Below are 15,078 nucleotides of genomic sequence, written 5' to 3'. Positions count from 1 at the left end.
AAAATCACGTAATTCTATTACATACTGTTGATACCAAACGTTACATACTTAAGAAATAGGAGTTTTCTCATATTATGTATGTGTTAGAACACGAAACCACGTTGCTACCGATGCATACAGTCGAGCAACGTGTTTGTTACATGATTTATCTGTAGTATGCCTTAGATGGATTACAAGACTTTCAAATATATTATCTGTAATATGAATATACTGATCTTTCTCATATTCCAAACATCAAAAATCAAAATTCTTTAAAAGAACAAAAAAAATCGAAGCAAGCTTAGCAATCCAAGGGGCTAAAAGACCACACAACTCCAAGATAATCGAGCTTGGCCTATCTCCTGAACTTCTTCTGGAATTGTGTGAGGACCGGGTATATATTCTCAAAGGCTTTGTAGGTCTCTTCTCTCTTCTTGGATCCTGTGATAACGATCTTCCCAGACACAAAGATTAGTAGCACAACACCCGCTCCTTTCGTCTCTTTCTTCTCTTTGATCCTATAAATGAGTCCTGGAAATATCTCCGGCTCGTAACATGCAAAAGCGTGGTGATAGCAGGCAAGACCTTCAAGCCTTATTGGGAATTTCACATCACAAGAAGCCACGATGTTCTGAATCTTGAAATCTTTGAACTTTGCTTGGAATCCAAGTTTCTGAATTATCCGAGCGTACTTCCTCGCAGCCAGCTTGGAGGAGTCTTCGGTCTTGGCTCCAGCCCCGAGGCGAAGATCAACGCCGTGGTCAAGTACTGGATTAATTGGGCGGTTCAGCCAAGTAGACGTCTAATGCTGATTTTCCTTCTGCTGCATTTTGTGTTACAGTGGCAGATAGATTAGCTGAGTCTTATAGAGGTAGTTCTGATAAGAGTCAGCCAAATGATGAGATGGCTTTGGAGAAGTACTTGGGCTGCGCATCCTGTGATTAGGAATATATATATATTATATATATATATATATATCGATGAATTGAAGGTGATTAGGACTTTAATTTCATTTAAGGAACTGTTCTCTGATGTCAGGACACACTCCAAGATTACCTTGTGGGAATACGAAAGTTTAAAATTGTTGTTTTCTTGTCTTTTTACAAGTTAATATTGTAGGGAACCTCGGAGTCTGGTCTGTTTTGGTTAGTACCGGAGTAAGAGTATGATTCTACAATATTCAGAAAAATGCTTCAGAAATGTTTTACTAACAAGAAAAACAAAACATGTTTCGACTTTTTCTAATGAAAAAACGTTGTTCCCATAGAAAGATATTATTAAACATCCAACGACTCACGCTACAACATATCCAGATAGAAAGTAATAAGATAGAAAGGCTCCTCCATTGCACCTTAGAACATCTTGGCAGAATAACGCTTGGTGTGAACAGTGGTTATTGCCCCACAAACAACCATAACATGTAATGTGCGTCCACCCATTTCACTTCCATCAAGATCCGTCACCTTGTCTTGGGCATCTTCTCCCTCAACAATAAAATAAACTGAACCCGAGAAAATTCGAAGTTACTTATCTCTCCGCATGAAGAGAAATGTTGACGCATTGCACTCTCAATCTCACTAAGCGAGTCGTCATATCCAGTAACATTAACGGTAATACGACTGCAATGGCACGAGATGAAGATATTAACAGCAGCAATGGCACGAGATGATGATGATATTAAAAAAAAAAAATTCAAACATATTTACGTACCGGCCTGTAGATTCCGGAAAACGATAAGGCGTAACAATGGCCTTCCATCCTCCAACGTCAATTCCACTAAGTAGCAACGCCTTGTCTGCTGCACCTTCTCCCAAGATGTAAACAATAGCACGCCTGCGAAAAAAAAAAAAAAGTTAGTTATAGAGCTTACTTACGGAGACAGAGCTGAAGTTAACAACAAACCTTGCGAGTCCTTCATCTGTTTCGCGGATAAAAATATCAGTGACCTGTCCACATGATGACAAGAGTTTTTTCAACGCTCCTTCGACATCATCATGTGGAAGACTGGTGTCATACCCCGCAACGAAAACCCTCCCAACGTTACTGCAAAATAAATCGGGTCAAGAACAGCACAAATTAAATGTTACTGTAGTAATTGGATTAAAAACAAAACATATCTTACAGACTCAAAACAAAACAAAGGGATCAAATTTCAAACCCACAAACAAAACAGTCAATGTTCCAGACAGACATAAATCTAAAACACACACAAAGCAATCAAACTTACAAAAGCAATCAGTGTGACAAGAAAAATACCAAAAAAAAAAAAAGCAAATCAATTTTTACCGGGTTTTGAATTTGAGTCGAAGAGTACGAGGGTCGTCCAATGCCAGCCCCTAAGGTACAAGAAGATCAAATCAGAAACCGTTCACCGATAGCAAATATGAGCATAACGATCAGAGAAGAAGAAGATTACTTACAATGATCCTCATCCTGGATCTGTCCGCCGGAGGCGAACTGAGAAGATCGGCTTTGCTTGGTAGGGTATCCATAAGCGGTGGTCCGATATTTTTATCAGTTCTAGGGATTACGAGGTTCGGAATGAGCTTTTATATCGTCTCCATTACTCTAGTTTAGGGGTAGAATGGTCATTTCAATTAAATAAATATTTTCTGACGAGTGGGCCGCCTTGCACAGGTTTATCCTAATCTTAACCGTTGAGATAATTGACTAATAGCCTACATAATTTCTTCATCTATACTGTTAAAAAGAAAAAAATTCCTAAAAATTCTACTTAGTATAATTGTTTGGACCCTTTCATTAAATTTAACTTTTTTTTTGGTCTTACTTAATATGTTTGTAATAAAATGTCGGTTAATAATATTACATCATATATACCCCTGCTTCTATTCCTTTCCTCCCATGATGAGTTAACCATATATTATCTAATCTTACAAAAAAAGTACCAATGGTTCAACAAACCACTTGACTATACATACATTTGATGTAAATATTGTTTCTTTGGTATACCTCGACATGAATATTTTTTTATAAACATTTGATATCAAACTTACTAATTACTATCATATATTCTCTCCGTTTCAATATAGATGATGTTTTAGAAGGATTATTTTGTTTCAATTTATATGAAGTTTTGAGATTTTAAAGTTACTTTAACTTTATTGAAAATTGTTCAACCAATTAGATTAATCCATCTTTTTATAATTGGTCAACTGACTTAAAAATTATATATATGAAATACATTTTTAGAAAAGTGCAATTTTTTAATTTTTGTGCATTGAAACATAACATCAAGTATTATGAAATAGAGGGAGTAATAAACTAATAAACTGAGATATCATAACCTCAAACTATTATAAACTTCAGTAGATACTGATTTGGATGTCTTGAAGTTCAGATCTGCACTGAGGAAGAAACTATAGAACCATCACCATTAATAGCCTACCTTTACATGTCGAAATTTGATCAAACGAGATCAATTGAATTTCATATATATAATCAGCTTCCGCTAAAGCATCGACTTTTTTAGAGAGATGCATCATTATCATGTTTCATTTAAAAAAGCATTTGTATACATTATTTTCTATATCATCTTACTCACATTTGTATAATTATTCAAAACCAAACCTTATAGCAAATCCTTAACTCAATATATTATAACCAAACCTATTATAACCAAACCATATAACTGCGTTAGATATGATGCTAATTTATCTAATATTTCCCTAAATTCCCATGATTAGCACTGAGTTACAAATTTATATTGTATTATAGATACTAAAAAGCTTATCAGTTATATATATTTATATGTAAACGAGAATTTCAAGTGCATTAAAACCAACCGTAATAACGTCACGATATTATGCTGATTTATATACTATTTCATTTAATTTAACTTAGTTAATAGTTTAACTTAATCACTTATATCTATATAAGGTTTAAAAGATATTTTTTGTTTGCAAAAAAATGATATTTAAAAAAAATTAGGGTACTAAATATTTATCAATTATAATATATATATATATATTTAAACGTGAGTTAATTAGTTTATTATAACTAATGTTTGACTATAAGTTATTTTTAATATTTAATGGTCCATTTACATATAGTATAACAAGGTGATTATTTATTGGTCCATTTGCATATATTTTATGTTTAGGTTTGAGTTGATTCTTTTTAAGTCCGGTGGATTCAAATCCATAATTAAAATACATATAAAATAAGAGGATAAGTTCAGGTATTTAGGACTCAAAATATTGGAAAAATCCTAAAACCTCAAAAAAATATTATGAAACACTAAAACACAAAAAAAAATCCAAACAAGTATTTAAAAAATATTCAAAAATTTTAAAATTTTATTTAAAATCTAACATGGAAAGCTGAAAGATACCCACATATATATATATACTAGGGTAAACCCGCCCTACGGGCGGGCAGACGAGTAAATAAATTAATATTATAATTTTATAAAATGTTTATTTATTTTTAACTAAAAGTAGTATTAAGATTCATTAAAATTTACAACAATTTTAATATTTATAAGAAATTATATACTTATCTAGTTATTATATAAATTATATACAGTAATATACATAGATTTTTTTTAAACAACGGTGGATTGGAATAAGGAGAGTGTAAAGCTACTTCTCTCTTATTTATATATTATTTCAAGAAACAATTTTTTTCTTGTTTATCCATTTTTCTTAAAACTAAGAATTTTCATAACATAAAGAAATAAATTATTCAATAACTTAAAATACTTTAAGATAAATAAATAGATTATATGAAACTATTGTTACTATTTATACATCCATATTATATATATATATATGTTTGTTAGAATTTTATATGTATTATTATATATGAAAACAAAGTTAACTATGTTATTAAAATTATTGATTAGAAATATTTTTTGGCAAAAAAAAATTGAATAGAACTTTTAAAACCAAATATGTCCGACTAACATATAAAATATAATACTTACAATAATTATATTATAGGCATAAATTATTTCATTTTATTATATATTTATAAATGTTAAATAAATAAATATATATGTACATATTAAATTATTTAAGCTCATATTATAATTGCTCAGCATTCGTGTAGATGTGAACAATGAAGATATTCGTAACTGAATTTATATCTACTTATAAAATAAATTCTTGTTTAAAAATATAAAAAAAATAAATTTATTAACTTTATTAAGAAATTTTCAGTTGAAAATATTAAAATATATCATTTGAACTATTTAATAAGCAATTTTAAATTTAAAATATTAAATAATAATAAATTAATGTGATGTATCATAATAAAAACATCTTTTACAATGTTAAGGTATATTATAATACGAAAGTTTATTTAACCCGATTTGCTTAATTAATTAGTTTAGTCAATGAATCAAGTAACTTTTCAACCGAAGGATTCTATGTTTCCTAAAGAAACTGAAATGATCTGGCTTGCTTAACCAATTGGTTGAGTTAATGAATTAGTAAAATTTTGAACCAAAGCGTTTCTTTATTTTTTGTAAGCGTGTGACATATTTACATGTGTGCTTACAAACCTAATTGTTTATAATTTCATTTTCCTTCGGAATTAACGCCGCCACCGTCATCATCATCTTCCTCTCCTTCCCGTATTTTCTCTCCTCCTCCTTCTTTCTTGTCCTTCCTTCACTTCTCTGCTCCGTATGTTACGCATATAAGAAATGGTGTTGTTACAAACCTTTTTGAAACCTCAACGGAAAAATATTTCTCCTTGTGAATTCATCGTCATCATCATTGATGTATCTTTCATTGTACTCCTACTCATAACCACCGCATCCAAATCCTCCCACAACCGTCACAACACACCACACCCCATCTGGAGACTCCTTCACCTCCTCTAGTCGCTCAGATCCACCTCTCATGTAACGCCACACGATTCTCAGACCACTGCTTCTCTTCACACGGGTCGGGTCCCTCTGATTCTAAACCAAATCTGTTCTGTACTGCTCACAAAGAGTAATCACTACAACACCGCGCCGAATTGACGGACGGACGTCGCTGTGATGAGCGGAGAGGTCATGGGCGTAGCTCTGGCTTTTCATTACGATTGCTTATCAGGTCCCAAATTGGAAACAACACAAAGCAAGTAGTCGACACCATCACGTTAAACTCACCGGATTTTTTGGAGAGCTTAAGATTGAGAAGCTTTAATTGATGGATTTGAGGGTATAGAACATACCTTTTTATAGTGGAGGATTCAGAAAAATAATTAATAGGCGATGCATTCAAGGAAAAATTGTGGTAGGAGTGGAGAGGATTGGTTAATGCGTCGTTTGGTTTCATTGAGATTTTGTACCGCCTGAATATTAATAATGCCGGTGACGTGAATAGGTAAAGAAATCTGGTGGCGTTAAGAATTGACGGAGGCTATGGAGAATCCGAAGTTGGCTATGAAAAAATAGAAAACGACGCGTTTTAAGTCAGAGTTGCTTATTTTTCAGGTGGACTTTACAAAGATTCATTTAAAAGTTTGTGTGCAATCTAAAACCCAAACGAAATATAAATCGGAATAAATGAAACACGGAGTTTTGGCTAGCGGGACACGTGTCAGCACGGGAGAACGCGAGTTTATGACGTGGATGCTGAGTTGTCATAGCTCAGGAGGGAGGAAAGTGAACTTTATATAAATAGATATATATATTTTGAAATTGAACCCGAAACTCGAAATGATAACCAAAACTCTGATCCCAAAACTTAAAATGTGTATGTAATACCACAGATATATTATAAATACTCAAATATACATAATATACATAAAACTTTTTGGGTATTTTAGGTACCCGATTGGATCTCGGATAAGATCCGGACTCGAACAGAGACCAGTAGATTCAAGAAAATATCTAATATACCAACCTGGATCCCAACATGCATTTTGGGTCGATTTAAGTTTTTTTTTGTCGGTGTAAAATAGTTAAAATCTAAAAGAGAGTTATATAATAGTATACATACAAAAATTAAATTAAATTAACTCATAGATTATATTTTTTTTAAGAATCATTCTTTGACATAACAATAAGACTTAGTATCATAATAATTTACAGCAATACAAAATACTAATAACTAATTTATATAAAATTTAGTTTATAAAAAGCGCGGGTCCAAATAAAGTATATGTATAGCTAAGTAATGGAGAAGAGAAAGAAGGTAGGAGAAATGATAATATGTTATAAAGATCGCAAGTTTCGTCTGCTATAACTACTAACAATTGGATTGGAATTACTTTAAAGTAAAGACAAATCTAAGAGAAATTTACGTCTAGAGTCACTTTATGAATTTATGTGCTATTTGGGCTAACTTTTTTTTGTACTCTTTTTGCTTGGGTTGTTCGTGTGGTTATAAACCACCAAGTGTCTCTGATGTACCAAAGAAGAATAGAAGGTTCTGTAACTTTATATATTGTTAAATATTAAGCCGTTTCTTCCTGAATATGTGCATCTAAGTTATTAAGTCTTGAGCGTTAGAAAAGAAAAACTCGTTTACTTGGGTCTTCTTGTTTTAAACATACTTATCTGGAATCATATCTTCCATGTTTCGTGTGCATTAGTTAAAAAGTGTCGAAAGCTCCTAAACTTGTTAAGAAAACAGCATATAGATAGAAAGGCTCCTCCAAAGCACCTTAGATCATCTTGCGGGAAAGATGACGCCTGGTGTGAACAGTGGTTATTGCCCCACAAATAACATCAACATGTATTTTGCTTCCACACATGATGCTTTCATCAAGTTCCATCACCTTGTCTTGCGCATCTTCTCCATCAACATCAAATTCAGCTGAAGCAACCTTCTTGGAAATTTTGAAGTGGCTTATCTCTCCACATGAAGAGAAATGTTGACGAATTGCACTCTTGAAATCAATCTCACTACGCGAGATGTCATACCCAGTAACATTTACGGTAATGGAACTGCAATGGTACGCGATGATCTATGTTATTTAACAACAATATTAAAAAAAATATTCAAACATAGTAAAAATTTCAAGAAAATGTACATACCGGCCTTGATATTTCGGAAAAGGATAGGGCGTAACAATGGCCTTCCATCCTCCAACGTCACTTCCACTAAGTTGCAACGCCTTGTCTACTGCGCCTTCTGCCAGGAAAAAAATGATTGCACGGCTGCGAAAAAAAAATAAAAAAGTTAGTGATAGCGCTTACTGAGTAGAGCTGTGAAAACATGAAGTTAACAACAAACCTTAATAGTCCTTCATCTGTTTCGCGGATAAGAATATCAGTGATCCTTCCACATGATGAGAAGTGATTTCTCAACGCTCCATCGACATCATCATGTGGAAGCTTGGTGTCATACCCCTCAACGAAAACCCTCCCAACCTCACTGAAATAATCGGGACAAGAACAAGTACAATCAATGTTACTGTAATAATTGGATTAAAGAATTAACATATATATCTTACAGACTCAAAACAAAACAAAGGGATCAAATTTCAAACGCACAAACAAAAAACAGTCAACGTTCCAGACAGACAGACATAAATCTACAACACACACAAAGCAATCAATTTTTACCGGGTTTTGAATTTGTATACAAGAGTACGAGGGTCGTCCCATTCCAGCCCCTAAAGGTACAAGAAGATCAAATCAGAAACCGTTCACCAATAGCAAATATGAGCATAACGATCAGAGAAGAAGAAGATTGCTTACAATGATTCTCATCCTCTTGGAACTGTCCGCCGGAGGCGAACTGAGAAGATCGGCTTCCCTCTCGGCTTCCCTCTCGGCTTCCCTCTCGGCTTCCCTCTCGGCTTCCCTTGCTAGGATATCCTTAAGCGGCGACATTTTTTATCAGTTCTATGGATTATGCGGTTCGGAATGAAGTTTTATATCGTCTCCATTACCCTAGTTTAGGGCACAACCGTCATTTCCATTAAATAAACATTTTCTGACGAGTGGGCCTTGCAGGCTTACACCCAAGCCCATCCTAATCTTAACCGTTGGACATAATTGGCTGATAATAATTTCCTCTTAGGCCTTTTCGTAATTGTAAACAACAAAACCCAACACTTCTTCTACGTATTCAAACTCCTCTCTTTCCTCCAGAATTGTTCTTTGTCTCTTTAGCATTTGAGAGTTTGATGCAAGAGCTGCCATTTTCTTTTAATAACATGATGAGATATCTTGAAGTTTTCATGTCAAAGTTTAAGATATCTTTGTTTTCAAAGGTTTGGGAAAAGAGGTGACCAGATAGAGCTTATCCAGAAGATGGATGAGTTGGGAAACCAAAAAATGACAAAGGATAAGCAGGCATAGTTCAAAAAAAAATGGCAGCTCTGCAGTAATTAATTACTACATTAAATCAGGAGTAGTACAAATAAGACAACTCTGCAGTAATTAATTACACAGTTGAAACATGTGTGTAAAAAGAAGCTTCCCAACCATTCACATTAATCTCTTTCTCCTCTTTAACCTGTTGACCGTAGATGCAGGAATAAAAGAAAAAAAAATAAAAAGTCGAATCTTGTACCACCGACACGCACTTTGATAGTGTCATTCCCGTAATTAACTTCAAAGTCGAGGGGTATTCTACAGAAATAACTCTCCACTTTAAGTCATCCTCTTTAACGGTGTCGTTCAGACATATGCGACCCTAAAAGTCATCTTCATCTCTACTTACTTCTTTCTCTCTCTAACCCTAAACAAAAGCACTCTTTCTCTCTCTCTCAACCACTAAAACACTCATCCACGCACACTACATGGCGTCGGACGCCGTCAAATATATGCCGATTCACGGCGGAACAACAACAACAACCGCCGCCGCCGCAGCAGAGATAAGAAGCTTCATCTCCGCCGTGAAACCGAAAAAAACATCGACATTCGCTTACGCCTTCGTGATCACCTTCGTCTCTTTCACTCTCTTCTTCGCGTTCAGTCCTTCTCCGAACTCAAGCTCTCCTTGGTTCTCCAACATCTTCTCTTCCTCCTCCTTCTCCTCCAACACCACCACCGCTTCAGTCTCCTCGATCTTCTCCTACATCATCCCCAATGTCACTTCAACGAACCCCACCAATAGATCTAGCGACGCCGCCGCGTCTAACACCACCGTCCCCGTCTCCGTTAACTCCACTTCTCCTTCCCCAAGCTCGAGTTCTGTCGTTAAAAACACTACTTCGCAAGCACCGCCGCCGGGAAACCAAACACCAGTTGATAAAAACACGACCTTTGAATCTCCGGTCGTAAACCGGACCGAACCGGTTGCGAAAACCAACACGTCGCAGCCTCTGCTTCCGACAAAATCGACTAATCAGTTGCCTACCGCCGATGAAGCTCCGTCGCCGTCGAAATCACCGGTGTCGGTGGTGGATCCGACATCCAATTCCACCTCATCGACTCCTTCTAAACCGGGGAAGCAAACCGGTTCTGTTTCTTTATTGGAACAAGAGATCGAGAAGTGGAGCGAGTCTCTCAAGGGCTGCGAGTTCTTCGACGGCGAATGGATCATGGACGACACGTATCCACTTTACAAACCCGGTTCGTGTAAGATCATCGACGAACAGTTCAACTGTATCTCAAACGGAAGACCCGACAAAGACTTTCAGAAACTCAAGTGGAAACCTAAGAAATGTAGTTTACCGAGGTAACGCTAGTTGAACTTGTTTTAATTTTACATTTATTTTTAATAATTGACTAGTATATATTAATGAAAATTGAAGGTTAAATGGAGGTATTATGCTGGAGATGCTTAGAGGAAGAAGGCTAGTTTTCGTGGGTGATTCTCTGAATAGGAACATGTGGGAGTCTCTGGTTTGTATGCTTAAAGGATCAGCTAAAGATGAGAGTAACGTCTATGAAGCTAGTGGTAGACATCATTTTCGTGGGGAGGCTGAGTACTCCTTCGTCTTCCAGGTAAATAGCTTTCTTGATTTCTCTTTACATCAATTCATTTTTTTTTAAATCTTGTTTTAAGTTTTTTGTTTTTTTATTTTATTTGATAGGATTATAATTGCACGGTGGAGTTCTTTGTTTCACCGTTTTTGGTCCAAGAAAATGAGATTGTTGACAAGAAGGGAACAAAGAAGGAGACGCTACGTCTTGATCTGGTTGGGAAGTCTTCGGAGCAGTACAAAGGAGCTGATATTATTGTCTTTAATACCGGACATTGGTGGACTCACGAGAAAACATCCAAAGGGTAAACAAACAAAACTCCCTTGCTCTGTCTTTTTGTTGTGGTAATGTATAGAACTGATTGTTATTGGTTTTAATAGGGAGGATTATTATCAAGAAGGGAGCAATGTGTATCACGAACTCGCGGTACTCGAAGCTTTCCGTAAAGCTTTGACCACATGGGGTCGATGGGTTGAGAAGAATGTGAACCCTGACAAGTCCCTTGTTTTCTTCCGTGGCTACTCGGCCTCGCATTTCAGCGGTGGGCAATGGAACTCGGGAGGAGCGTGCGATAGCGAAACGGAACCGATCAGGAACGAGACGTACCTGACACCGTACCCGGATAAAATGAAGGTGCTAGAGAAAGTGTTAAGGGGTATGAGAACGCCTGTAACGTATCTAAACATCACCAGATTAACGGACTACAGAAAGGATGGCCACCCTTCGGTGTATCGGAAACAGAGCTTATCGGATAAAGAGAAGAAAACGCCGTTGCTGTATCAAGACTGCAGCCACTGGTGCCTCCCTGGTGTTCCAGACTCTTGGAACGAGATCCTCTACGCTGAGCTGCTGGTCAAACTCAATCAGCTTGGCCAAACACAACGGAAACCTTAAAAAGGTTTTTTTTCCATCTCGAATACTTGTTTGATCTCTGGATTACTTCGGTTTGATTGTTTTTAGTTGGTTATAGAATGTGTAGAGTAAAAAAAGATGAAAAGCATGGTTTACTCTCTTATATCTTTGCTACAATTTATTGTAAATGCTTTTGTTACCACGGTTACTATACTTGGCTCCAAAGAAATATTTTATAATGGAATTGATTACAGTGATTGATGTTTACATGTGTTTGATGATCTAACTAGAGCCTGGTTTGCGAGTTTTTTATTACATGGTTCAACATTATTCTTTGTTTTTTTTGTTGAAATAAAGTTTAGTTCTAGGATAAATGTAAACGGAAGAATTTGCATTTGGAAACATGTATCTTGTTGTGGTCAAACGTTGTTCTTTTTATGTTGAAATTAAGTTCTAGTTTTATAAGTGTAAGTGTAAACGCAAGAATTTGGATTTGGAACCATGGATGTAGTAAGTGATGTGAGAGATTGTAGACCACCGACAGTTCCGACAATTACTTTGCAAGATTTGTCCAATTTCGGAAAATAAATATAGGATCTGAAGACAATGGGTTTGGTCACGACGTCTCACATGGGATGTTTGGACTTTTTTGACTAAGAAGAAAGCTCTTAAAAAATGTTACACTAGGTCAAATGCTCCTTTTTTATGAGTTCAGTGCGATTGGATCCAACCTGGTGCAGTTGTTCTTCACGTGGCGTTTTTCTTACCTATTAAACTAATTGTTAATGTAGGAGTTGATAGGGACATGTGACTTTGGTTTGAGATTGGGAAAAGTAGATACAGTGTCTTTATGTTTGTGTAGAAATTAAGATAAGGAATGCTTAAAATCTGAGGAAAGCTGGAAATATCTGAAGTACACAGTCCGAGACTCGTACAAATAGCTTTATCTAATGAAAAAGTAGCGAGTGACATTTTGTTGAAAGACCCATACAAACATCTCCACATTCTTGGAGATTCTCAATGAATTCGAAAAATGTTACTATAATTGTATAAAATGAACACACAAAAATCCCCAACCGTGTACTAATTGATTACATCCGAAGTACTACAAGCAACACTACGAAATTTTTTCTTTGTAAAATTGTGTTTCAATCTAAAGCAATATCAATATTAGGTATGCGATTCGCCAGAGTAGGCTCCAAAGAGAAACCAAAAAAAAAAACATTTTTTTTCTTGGCTGGAGTTTAGATCGAAGGTATCCATAAGTACCATTCGGCATTTCCGGTTAATGCCAAGGCCCAACCCAACCTCCGAGCCTTAAGCTCCGTCTACTTACCATTTCACCAAACCGAGAGTAAAAATAACTCTTAGAAACTTCGACATTCAACTTTTCCTATCCCGTACTTCAAATTAGAGAACGGGATGACTATTTATGAGAACACACTTGGTGAGGATTCTATGCACGAGAAACCATTTTTCTAAAATTAACTTTACGAAATATGAATAGTTTATTTTCTTTTTAACAACTAACCATTAATGGATAGACGGGTGTAGAAAAGTTTCTTATGCTTTGGTTAAAAATACCTTGCTGACCAATCGATTCTGACAAAATAAATGTCTCTGTTTAACTTTTTCAATATTATATATATCTTTTGTGGGAAGATACCTATTGAGATACTCTCAATCCCGGTGCCCTTAGAAACTGTCACATTACACCACTAGAAGTATTTGATATTATATATAGTATAATAGATTTTGTCACAGATGTTATATCATATATAATATAATAGTGCATTAATATAATTTAGTATATAGTATAATAAATTTTGTCACATATTACACTTACTTTCAGTTAAATGTTAATTGCAAAGTGCATTGTATATGAATAAATTTATTTATTTAAAATATTATATTAGATAGACAATATTAATAAAAACATAAGTAAATTTTAATCAATTTTTAATATATATGAAAAATGTTTAAGTGAATTTTTTTTATGAAACGGATAAAGTATTAAATTAGGAAAGAGTAGAGTTGATAATATACAACCAAGAAGACAAAAAACTTTATTGGTATCTTAGCTATCTAATAATCATTTGGTTTTTAACATGGCCTATCTAAATGATCAGAAAGAGATACGTGAGTTCAAGTACCAGACAAAGAAAAAAAAAAGATAATTTATTCTTGCTTGAGAGGAAAAAATGTGTTGAAGAAAATGAGAGTGAAGATTTGTGGTCGAACTGTGGGTTGATATAATGAACCTTTTGGAAGAAAAAAAGAAGTAAAAAAGCTGAAGAGTGAAAAGTTTTAAGAGGTAAAATAAATGTAAGAGGTGAATTGTTGACAGTTTGTTTCTGCCGTAAAATATTTCATAAAAAGGCTAAATTATCCTTTTTTCTTTTTTTATCTTTTTAAGCTAAATTATTTATTTGTGTACGTTGAACAAATGAGATGGATAGAAAATAAGGTAAGACGGGGTATACAAGTTTAGAGAAGTTATCTATTTCCGACGTTGAAAAAAGAGTTTACTTCTTCTACAATTAAACTAAAATCTAAGTTTCATTACTCAATAGCGATTAAAATCTGACTAGTGACTTCTAACTGATTCATAATATTAATCCTTTATATTAGGAGAGTAGGAGAAATAATATACAACCAGCTAAGATATATACAAACTGATTACATGTATTGGATTTTAACATGAACTATCTATTGGTATCTTAGCGCTCCAATAATCATTTGATTTAAACATGAACTATCTAAATAATCAGAAAGAGATACATGAGTTTAAGTACTAAATGCAAGAAAGGGGAAAAATGATGAATGAAGAGTTTGAGGTTAAAGTGTGGGTTGATATAATGATTACTCATAGTGATTGATATCCGACTACAAGCTGATTCACACAATATTGATCCTTATATTAACCTAGGAGAGTAGGATCAGTAGTACATAATCAACAAGTAAAAAAACTCTATTGGTACCTTAACTCTCTGATAATCATTTGATTTTAACATGGCCCAAAATTATTTAGATAAAATTATTGATTATTTTGATAAAATTATTTATATAGACCATGTTAAACATTCTTCCTTTAAAGGAATGAATCATTTTGTTTGACTTTGACGATCTCCATAAAACGTGAATTAGACATAGATTGAGTCGGGGTAAATTGATCAATTAGTTACATTATATTTTATCTCATGGCTCTACGTTTGGGTATAGTTTTAAATCTGTAATTGTTTCAATCCCCATGGCCGACCCTAGTGGTGGCCCACTGGAGCCTTGCTAGCCAATGTATTTGATCCATCAGATGTCCTTATACATGATTTATTCTGATGGTAAATTTAGATAAAGATCGGTTGCTTGAATCTCCTAACTTCAATTTCTTAATTTTTTCTTCCTTTTTG

General features: G+C 34.6%; 4 protein-coding genes across 4 annotated transcripts; 1 reads left to right on the top strand and 3 right to left on the bottom strand.

The window, feature by feature from the left end:
* Positions 1–48: 48 nt before the first annotated feature.
* LOC108845665 (TATA-box-binding protein 2-like) lies at positions 49–1,418 on the bottom strand. The gene is made up of 2 exons (XM_018618834.2): positions 1,392–1,418; positions 49–781 (listed from the first exon to the last, which is right to left on the bottom strand). Exons 1-2 carry the CDS (start codon positions 1,416–1,418, stop codon positions 335–337), a joined length of 474 nt encoding a protein of 157 aa, XP_018474336.2. The 3' UTR covers positions 49–334.
* LOC108844073 (uncharacterized) lies at positions 1,169–2,516 on the bottom strand. Its single transcript, XM_018617275.2, has 5 exons — positions 2,400–2,516; positions 2,266–2,315; positions 1,882–2,022; positions 1,690–1,812; positions 1,169–1,598 (listed from the first exon to the last, which is right to left on the bottom strand). Exons 1-5 carry the CDS (start codon positions 2,469–2,471, stop codon positions 1,439–1,441), a joined length of 546 nt encoding a protein of 181 aa, XP_018472777.2. The 5' UTR covers positions 2,472–2,516; the 3' UTR covers positions 1,169–1,438.
* A 4,840-nt stretch (positions 2,517–7,356) lies between these two features.
* On the bottom strand, positions 7,357–8,791 carry LOC108837054 (nucleolin 1). The gene is made up of 5 exons (XM_018610124.2): positions 8,642–8,791; positions 8,507–8,556; positions 8,175–8,315; positions 7,976–8,098; positions 7,357–7,885 (listed from the first exon to the last, which is right to left on the bottom strand). Exons 1-5 carry the CDS (start codon positions 8,774–8,776, stop codon positions 7,603–7,605), a joined length of 732 nt encoding a protein of 243 aa, XP_018465626.2. The 5' UTR covers positions 8,777–8,791; the 3' UTR covers positions 7,357–7,602.
* Positions 8,792–9,588: 797 nt separating this feature from the next.
* Positions 9,589–11,938, top strand: LOC108847840 (protein trichome birefringence). The gene is made up of 4 exons (XM_018621191.2): positions 9,589–10,571; positions 10,648–10,840; positions 10,930–11,123; positions 11,200–11,938. The coding sequence occupies exons 1-4, from the start codon at positions 9,691–9,693 to the stop codon at positions 11,711–11,713; spliced, it is 1,782 nt and encodes a 593-aa protein (XP_018476693.2). The 5' UTR covers positions 9,589–9,690; the 3' UTR covers positions 11,714–11,938.
* Positions 11,939–15,078: the final 3,140 nt, after the last annotated feature.

This window comes from Raphanus sativus, chromosome 3 (assembly GCF_000801105.2).
Source record: "Raphanus sativus cultivar WK10039 chromosome 3, ASM80110v3, whole genome shotgun sequence".
NCBI classification, from domain to species: domain Eukaryota; kingdom Viridiplantae; phylum Streptophyta; class Magnoliopsida; order Brassicales; family Brassicaceae; genus Raphanus; species Raphanus sativus.
This window is presented reverse-complemented; position numbering and strand designations above follow the sequence as displayed.

What these genes read in the sequence shown, in the direction of transcription:
- LOC108845665 (XM_018618834.2), bottom strand. Translation starts at nt 1,418, where the DNA reads ATGGGTGGACGCACATTACATGTTATG. An exon ending in GACGCACATTACATGTTATG is followed by an intron (nt 782 to 1,391) that starts GTTGTTTGTGGG and finishes AATCAGCATTAG; the next exon opens with ACGTCTACTTGGCTGAACCG.
- LOC108844073 (XM_018617275.2), bottom strand. Translation starts at nt 2,471, where the DNA reads ATGGATACCCTACCAAGCAAAGCCGATCTTCTCAGTTCGCCTCCGGCG. An exon ending in GATCCAGGATGAGGATCATT is followed by an intron (nt 2,316 to 2,399) that starts GTAAGTAATCTT and finishes CTTGTACCTTAG; the next exon opens with GGGCTGGCATTGGACGACCC. An exon ending in ACAGATGAAGGACTCGCAAG is followed by an intron (nt 1,813 to 1,881) that starts GTTTGTTGTTAA and finishes TTTTTTTCGCAG; the next exon opens with GCGTGCTATTGTTTACATCT.
- LOC108837054 (XM_018610124.2), bottom strand. Translation starts at nt 8,776, where the DNA reads ATGTCGCCGCTTAAGGATATCCTAGCAAGGGAAGCCGAGAGGGAAGCC. An exon ending in CCAAGAGGATGAGAATCATT is followed by an intron (nt 8,557 to 8,641) that starts GTAAGCAATCTT and finishes TTGTACCTTTAG; the next exon opens with GGGCTGGAATGGGACGACCC. An exon ending in TTTCCGAAATATCAAGGCCG is followed by an intron (nt 7,886 to 7,975) that starts GTATGTACATTT and finishes GTACCATTGCAG; the next exon opens with TTCCATTACCGTAAATGTTA.
- LOC108847840 (XM_018621191.2), top strand. Translation starts at nt 9,691, where the DNA reads ATGGCGTCGGACGCCGTCAAATATATGCCGATTCACGGCGGAACAACA. An exon ending in AAGAAATGTAGTTTACCGAG is followed by an intron (nt 10,572 to 10,647) that starts GTAACGCTAGTT and finishes TGAAAATTGAAG; the next exon opens with GTTAAATGGAGGTATTATGC. An exon ending in AGTACTCCTTCGTCTTCCAG is followed by an intron (nt 10,841 to 10,929) that starts GTAAATAGCTTT and finishes TTTATTTGATAG; the next exon opens with GATTATAATTGCACGGTGGA.